This window comes from Nelusetta ayraudi, unplaced genomic scaffold (assembly GCF_046127955.1).
Source record: "Nelusetta ayraudi isolate G7.1 ecotype Tasmania unplaced genomic scaffold, CSIRO-AGI_Nayr_v1 ptg000011l, whole genome shotgun sequence".
Lineage (NCBI taxonomy): Eukaryota > Metazoa > Chordata > Actinopteri > Tetraodontiformes > Monacanthidae > Nelusetta > Nelusetta ayraudi.
This window is the reverse complement of record NW_027466061.1, coordinates 4,037,501-4,046,015: the sequence shown is the minus strand read 5'-3', so window position 1 is coordinate 4,046,015 and position 8,515 is coordinate 4,037,501. Positions and strand designations below refer to the sequence as shown.

At 47.7% G+C, this 8,515-nt stretch overlaps 2 protein-coding genes across 2 annotated transcripts in view; both read right to left on the bottom strand.

Moving 5' to 3' along the window:
- hspb1 (heat shock protein, alpha-crystallin-related, 1) lies at nt 1–4,214 on the bottom strand. The gene is made up of 3 exons (XM_076020151.1): nt 3,688–4,214; nt 1,570–1,633; nt 1–746 (listed from the first exon to the last, which is right to left on the bottom strand). The coding sequence occupies exons 1-3, from the start codon at nt 4,085–4,087 to the stop codon at nt 593–595; spliced, it is 618 nt and encodes a 205-aa protein (XP_075876266.1). The 5' UTR covers nt 4,088–4,214; the 3' UTR covers nt 1–592.
- Nucleotides 4,215–7,046: 2,832 nt separating this feature from the next.
- Nucleotides 7,047–8,515, bottom strand: part of srrm3 (serine/arginine repetitive matrix 3) — a 72,265-nt gene continuing 70,796 nt past the window's right edge. Inside the window, exon 14 of the mRNA XM_076020128.1 lies at nt 7,047–8,515. This exon is cut by the window's right edge and continues 263 nt beyond it. The gene's annotated coding sequence lies outside the window, so the exon portion shown is untranslated.

Here is an 8,515-nt window from a genome sequence, read left to right as displayed (position 1 = left end):
TGCTGTTTGTTCTTTTATTGCGTGGAGGACACATCCGGGCCAGAGAGGGCGCAGTGGGCTCGCTCACTCCCAAGCATCCGACCTCTCTTTGCTTTGCAAGATCACCGCTGTTGTACAGTTTGTGTGCGCGGGGCGTCCTGTGGGTGTGTGTGTGTGTGCGTCTGTGAGAGGCAGCGTGTGTGAGGGCGACGCAGCGGTGAGCAGGGTTAAGCTCGGATCCGCCGCTCCTCCATGAAGGCAGTAATTGCATCGGCAGCGTGCAGGCATATGGCGTCGGTGCAGATGTATTTACACAGCGCGCTCAGCTGGGGTTGCATCATTACCAGAGACAGAGGGGGGGCTGGGGAGGAGGGGCAGGGGGGCAGGGGGGCAGAGGAGCAAGGGCACTGCTCTCGCTTCCCTCTCTGCTGTGTGTAGACACGCCCACTTTGGGGAGGAGCCACAAGCCGCTTTCTGACCTTTCTGAGAGCTCGCTGTGCAAGTGAAATGTTAATCTGAATGTGTGTGTGTGTGTGTGTGTGTGTGTGTGTGTGTGTGTGTGTGTGTGTGTGTGTGTGGTGGGGAGGAAGGCGTCGCAGAGAGGCGTGCCTTCCTACTTCTTGTCCACGGCCTTCTTCTCCACGGTAACGGGTATCGACGTCTCCGAGGACTCGATGGCAGGGACCGCCAGGGGGGCCTCCACGGTCAGGAAGCCCTCAGGGGACAAGGACGAGGTCACCTTCTCCATGTTGGCTGAGGGAGGCAGCCTGGATGAGAGCAACGAGAAGGAGAACGAGAAAAAAAAAATCACACTGAGGAAGTGCTCCAGTGCAAAGACCTGAAGAATTCAAATAAACAGGGGAAAACGGGTGATGATTCAAGGTTTTTCTGATGGAGACTTCCTCTGTGTGGGCAGGATGAGATCCCAAACAGCCCAGCGTCATCTTTTTTTCTATGTGTGCTGAGGCCCCTGGATGGCAGCAGAGCACCACTGAGCTGAGAAGCCAACCAGCAGAGCCATGAGTGAAAGGAGGTGAAGGCTGCTGCTGCTGCTGCTGCTGCTGCTGCTGCTGCTTTTCAGAGCATGAAATTCAGCTATCAGCAGCAGACAGCCCTCCACAGGCTGGACCAACCCAAAAATAAAGGCAGGCTTACCGAAGAGCCACATTAGAGGAGAATCACAGGAATCAGGAAGGAGTGTGAGGAATGAATTTCCTCCATGATAATGCACAGCAGCAGCTCTTCTTTCAAGTGAGCTGTTAAATGGATATTTCACTTTCAAACTACTTTTTATTTTATTTATTTTTTTGCTGTGTCTACTTGGGCTCATGTCAAGGCTACAAAGTTTTCAAATTCCTTGCTTAAGTATTTAGATATTGATGATATAACAAATGATGGTCACCGATCCACATACCCACCCATTCAACTTCAAACTTCCTGTGAGGCTCTTTTAAAAAAGTCTGTCCATCCCTTAAAAGATAAAGTCCTTCTAATGTTGGTTAGTTTTTTTGGGTTTTTTTTGTCAGCGTGATCAACAACTTTTATTGGCTTTTCTTCGCCCTGGTCTGTGAACCTAGAGATGCTACTCACGTGTACTTCCGTGTGAAGGTTCTGGACACAAAGCCGTGCTCGTCCTTCTTCTCCTCGTGCTTGCCTGAGGACACAAACAAAAAATATATGAGATGTGTGAATAGAAAAAAAAACAGAAGCATTTGGAAGTCGAATAATTCGACACTTGCTGAATAAAGTAAAGTTTGTTTCGCCCGGTGGTTTATCTTGTACATGACAACATCATGTGTTAATCTACATAATGAAATAACGAGAAGTGAACGCATGACAAGCTGTGATGTTCAACTATTCTGATGACACTACAATCTGGAGCAATCGTGGTGAATTTTTCTTTTTGCAACCCTGTCTGGTAATTGCAAACTTGACACACCAGATGGATTGTTTTACAAATCTGTTGGGCTCAATTTACTTCAATCCATCTGGTAAATTGATTGGCCAAATGTGTAAAATTCCAGCAGACCAATCAGAATTTTTTTTTTGACTGCCAGTTGAGCTAGACAGCGGCTCAGCGCTTTATTAGCCACGCGCTACTGCCCTGAGGGGAGCCGTGTTTAACTAAACCCTTGTCAAAGCTTTTTTGGGGTCAGTGCAAAAACATCTTTTCCACCAAAGAAAGTTTTTACTTCAACAATAATTAGTTTCAGAAAGTTTACCAGTCCTGTGGCTTTTCATTCACTGCTTTTTCTGATGTTAATAACACCACCCATGAGAACTGATGCTAAAGCAACATCCAAGCTAATGAGCAACCGCTGAACTGCATCTCCTTCCTCTGGTCTTTTAAAGGCAGCTTGCAATTTGCAATATCTGCAACTGAAAGGCAAGCGATTGGTTAACCGTTGTGAAAAGCATCTGAAAATGCTTTGGATTGGAGTTTGGCAAGATGGATGCGCAAGATCTCAGACTTGAATCACTCACACAAGGTTGAGTGATTCAACCTTGTGTGAATCACAAGGTTGATTCACACAACCTTGTCAATCCACCAGTTTCCAGGTTGCTCTGCTCTGGTCACCAGGTGCTGGTGAGATTTAACAGATGAACACACTGACAATGTATTTGGGGTATAGCGGCTGCGCTATTTATTGGAGGCTTCTGCCTTGGATATTTTTAGCTCTGGCGGCGCCCACCCCCATCCTCACGACCACAGTGCGAGAGAGTGCTGTCTCTGTAGGACAGAGTCTGGAAACACTGCCCCTCAATGTCTGGCTTTGATACGGTCACGTTTGTTGTGACAACAGGCTCGGGCAGGTCACTGATACCGACCCTGTGATGGCTCCATGAGAATAAACCTAGAGCCATTTGTGCGTCACAGCACTCTTCATTAATCACTGGCAGATTATCGGATGATGTCGTGCGAGAATGATCACACTTGATCCCTGTGAGGGCTCACGCGGTGGCACACTGGACTTGGCCCGAGTCCCGGACGTTGCTTATTTGGAGCGTTCCTGTCTGTGTTTGTCTTTCAGCGGTGGGCTACTGGCTGAGCCGGGCTCTGGACCTGGACAATGAAGAAGGCCTTTTAAAGTACCAGACACGACAAGCACTGTCTGTCAAAACCCACTACCGGATGATTGGTCAGGGGATGGCAATGTGGAATGTGGGAAAGAGGGTCTCAGAGCTTAGCGTTCACTTCCGCAGTTCTTTTCCCCCCACAGTTTTTTTGTAGTGTGTCATGAGTGTTTGTGGGTCATAAAAAAAACATTTTATGGAGAGATGAACTGTGAAGGTTGACTCCCCACATGTTGAAGTGTGTGTGTGTGTGTGTGTGTGTGTGTGTGTGTGTGTGTGTTTGTGTGTATCGCTCCACATCCCCCAGCGAAGTGCTCTGCCAAAAAGCCTCCACCCTCCAGAACACTGGAGCACATTACATTGTTTCAGGGGATTACATAACCGTGCAGGAGTGCCTGCAATGTTTGGTGAAGATAAAAAAAACTTCCCTTTAATCTATCTCTGCGCCACTTAAAACACTCTTAAGTTGTTCCGAGGGAGAAATACTGCTCTACCTCCCGGTGCTCTGATCCTCAGCCAAAGCGCTGCATCGCATGGGTTTTGTTTTTGTTTTGTTTTAGCAGTCGTAGGGCGAGTACAGACTACTAAAACCGAAACCTGGAATCTCAAAGAACGACTGGTGGGAAAGCTCACCGGTGATCTCCACGACTCCGTCCTTGGTCTTCACCACCAGCTCCTCCGGCGAGAAGTGGTTGACGTCCAGGGACACCTTCCACGAGTCCTGCGTCTGCTTGATCTCCGACACGCCGCTGCTCATCTGGCGGGACAGGGCGTGCGCCTGCTGGGCCATCACGGCCCCCGGGTACATCATGGCGCCGTGGGGGCCGTGGGGCATCACCAGGCCCATGTCCGGGGCCAGGACGGGGGGCCTCATGTAGCCCGGCCAGTGGGTGCTGGGGTGTGAGGGGAAGTCCCCGGGCACAGCCGGCATGCCGAAGCACTGGTCGAAGATCCGGCTGTGCTGCTGCCAGTCGCGGAACGGGTCCCAGCTGGGGGTCCGCAGCAGGGTGAAGGGAATGCGTCTCTCGGTCATGGCTGCAGGGTTGGCTGGGTGGGTGGCTGGTGGGAGTGAGTCTCTGACTGCAGGAGCAATACACACACACAGCAAATAAAGCCCTCCGGCCTCTCTGGAAATGTTTTTCCCCCAAAATGTGCCGTGTGGCTTTCAGCTGAGTGCTTTTATAGGGGCTGACACCACCCCTGTACACAGAGCCCTCCCTCCACCGCCCCCCAGACCCCTCCCTCACTCACACCCCTCCCTCCGACATGCTTGCAGAAAGCGCTAGACTATCTATTTATGTGAGTGGGAGCATTAGAATGGAATCCCGACAGGAAGGCCGTCCCTATCGGCAGCTGCCCGGCACTGTTGAACCTGCCCTCTTTCCACCCCTCCCCTCCACCGCTCCCCACCACCTCCTCCCCCCTCCCCAACCAGAATAATCTGGAAGGCCGCTGGGAAGCCAGCTGGGCCCGCCGCCTGCACAGGCGTTAGCAATGCATTGAGCGAGGTTTAAAGCTGCTTGATGCTAATTTCGCCGCCCCTTTACAACGTGCACGCCACAGAAAACTTGATCTAACAATCACTTTCTGTTCTATTTTTTCCCCCGATTTTTAATCATGACTTTATTTAACGCAGCGTGCCGCGCGCTCCCCTGCGAGTGGAAACAAGTTCAATCAAAGACGCAGCGGGGGATCCTCTGCCGCAAGAGGTCTCAATCACATCGACAAAGACGAAGTGACGCAGTAGGAAGACGCAGTCGGTCAAAGGAGGACGGGGGTCTGATGTTACTCAGTTGAAGATGTAGTTGTGCAGACGGCCGACGGACTGAGTTGGAGGGCAACCTCATCTATGTTTGCAAACGGTAGTAAATGTTGGGTATTAAGCGAGAAAGTGCACCATTTAACAAGACGTTTTTAACGCCATAGAGGACAAATGTTTGTACTATTGTCCGCTAAGAGTGGCGTGGTTCAAACCAGAGGACCCAACAGTATGAGGAGGTCTTCTTTCAGATGTTCAGTTTGTATTCAGACCCTTTCTGTTTAAGACAGAGGAGCCTGTTTCTTATAGGGGGAAAAATGTATCATGGGATATGTAGAAAACGTGCTTTAATGTCAATTAAATAATGAACAAAAGCTACAACAACAAAAGTTATCACAAAATCTCTGTCTTAGAGCCCCAACAGTATTTAGCTCTTTATTGGAATGACTCTTAAAACACTGAAAAATTTATAAAATACAGCTATTTCATTACTTACTTACTATTAATAGAATTTCTTCAAGTTCGTTGGGCCGGATTAGAGAGTTTAACAGGCCACATATGGCCCCCTGGCCGTAGTTTGCCCATGCCTGGACGAGAATAATCTTACCTGCTATGATTACAATGCTTGACGTCAGAGAGGCGATGACTGGATGTACTTGCGTTACCAACCCAGAGGGAATGTTGTCCACTGCTGCCGGGCTCAAAATCCTCAGTCACTTCTAAACTAAACTCTTCAGGAAACCAACCACCACGACCACATACTTGTTTCCCCATTTACTTCAGTTTATTGTCAGGTATAATAACTTGCACACTACAAAGAATGACTCGTAGAACCAAAGGGCCATTTGCTATAATTAGAATTAAAAGAACAGGTTCGTTAAATATAACAGTGGGGCCTGGGTCCGGATACCCTGGAAACGCCACATTGCGTGTGCAGCGTCGCGGGAATGGATGGCAAGGAAGACTAAAGGGCGATCCCTGAACTGCACCGCCAGTTTACCAGTGTACCGCAGGAACCGTGTGGTACTGAGACATGGCGCGGCCGATTCCACACTGGGCTGCACTATTCGCCCATGATATTGTACAGTTGAGCGGAATAATAAGACTCTGGTGACGGAGAGATGTTCCGGCTCTGGTTGAAGATGATCCTCTTCTCCTTGCAGAGCCATAACGTGCACCACACTGAACTGGCATGATAGAGCAGCTAGGGTCGCTGCAATCAAAGCAACTGCGGGCCAAGACTTAAGTTTCACTGGCCAACATTGGGAGCATCAAATCAGTGAATCGTCAATCTGGAGGCACACTAATGTAACATCATTCTGTGACAGGATTCCCAGCTTGATAAAATCAGGTTGTATTGTCGATGTTGTCATATTGTGGTGCAATTCTCCAAGTATTACGAAATGCTAATGGGTACTTAGTAATCAATGAGAATGGGTTCAATAAATCTCAGATGTTTGTCTGTTGCTGGAAAAAAATTCAAGGGAAATTCTGCAAAGTAGCTTCACGTTTATCTGTGATAACAGTAGAGTAATTGCTTCCACTCGCCATGGAAACGTCTTGATTGGGATGTTATCATTTTGGGACCAACATTAGTGTGCATGTAAACTAACATGGGGATTGATAGACGGCCTCGGTCTAGAAGTCTTTGTACAACACAAACTCGCCTCAAATGGGAATTTACTGGCAGCAATCTCGTCCTCCAAGCACGATCCGACTGCCACACGCAGCCAAAGTAATAAATAAAATCAATACAAAATGAACTCTAATAAATAAACCAATAAATACGTTGGGATTATAAATAGCTGTGCCGACACAGACGTGTGCGTGGATGCCTTTTGCACACAGTTTTTTTCTTTTTTGTACATGCAGCAGCCGCAGCAGCAGCAGTCTGGGGCTCCGGCTGCAGCGGCGTACACATAAATAATTACCTCGCTGTTCAGTGCAAAGGAGGTACACACACACACACACACACACATCTTGCTCTCTCACACACACAAGCACAACATATACACCAGGGGTCACCAACGTGGTGTCAGTGGGCCTGTTCTAAAAATAGCACAACTCATTGAGCTGCGTCTATTTTGCGTATATATATATATATATATATATATGCGTCTAATTATTTAGAACTCTTTAATGTGATCATTGTCTTCAGGTAGATCAGTATCATTAATAATAATAATAATAATAATAATAATAATAATAATAATAATAATAATAATGATAGTAATAATGATAATAATAATAATAATAATATATAACTAAAGGCTAACTGAGAAAATACATTATTCCAGGAGAGTGTAGCAAACTGGTTGCTCTTCATATGACCCAGTAGTGAAGTAGCTCTCAGGTTCAACAAGGTTGGTGACCCCTGATATACACTCTTTCACACATTTAATGTCCCATACTATGCACATAGAATTTCCATAATGTTTGCAATAATACGTCTCTGGCCTCCCGCTGAGCTCCCCAGATGTGAGAAACACCCATCCTTCTTCAACAAGCTTCGTTTCGGGAAATCAGCCCACTGTGACATCACAAAGGGCAGTGAAACATCCCTGATGTCCCTTCCTATGTGAGTGACCACCCCCCCTAACCATAGATGCTGTGGTATTGTTCACTTTCCAAACTCTTGGTGGAGGTATAATGCAGACAGCTAAATCCTGCTTTAGCGGGGAAGCTAAAACTGTTAGGAGGTGGTAAACACCGGGCTAAACAGGCTGCTAACTAACAGAGGTCGACTCACTTGAGTGCTCGATTAAAAAATAAAGATTTGAAAATGAGCATAATATGGGACGTTTAAATCAGGTGGCGCAGAATGAATGGGGCACAAATTGAAAGAAGGTAAAAACACAGTCCTGCTCTGTTCCTGCTCACCTCTGTGTGCAGGTGGCAACAGTGTGTCCAAGTCATAGTGGAGACCAGATGCAACCCGGCACTGTTCCTTTGGATCAGCTCACCGGGCTGCGAGTCTCCGTCGATGCGTCATGCTAAACAAGCCTCTTTAAAAACTACACAGGGGCGTACAGTGCATAGTTTACAAAGCCAGAGCTGAACAGAGTTTACATCTATACAGGCCCGTCTGTACAATACACTTTTCATCATAGGAAAAAAAAAAAAGCAGTTCTTTTTCTTTCGCCACCGTTTCATCTTCGTACTCCTCCTGTGTTCTCGCTCTAGTTGATCTTTGTGCTCGGATGAGATGGTCTTTGAGGGGATGAGTGCATGACGGAGGGGGAGGAGCCTGCGCTCGTCAGAAACGCACAGTCAGCCGTTGACGGCTTCCTCGTTTTGTCTTCCGCTCGCCTCCTAATGGTTACAATAAATATATTTATGCTGTACAGTTCTTGTTGGATTCATTTTTGGTTGATTTGTGGAAGAAGAAGCAGAAGAAGAACAAGACCAAGAAGGGGGAAGAAAGGAGAAAGTGCTAAAATATAGCAAGATTTGTTCTTTGGGCTCTGCCAAATGAATTTCTGTGACCCATCTCCTTCAATACCTTGTGTGTAAGTCAAGACATGAACAGTGTCAGCCAAATTCTCAGCAGTTGTGCAATCTCAGGAGGAGCTTCTCTCTCCTCTTTGATCCAGGCTCTGCGTCAGAGGGGGGAGGGGGGTGAAAGCTCTGGTTCTGGGCAGCGGCCCGTCGTCCTCACGTCACGACTGAGGCCGAGCCGCGCGGCGGTGTAGCGGTTCCTCC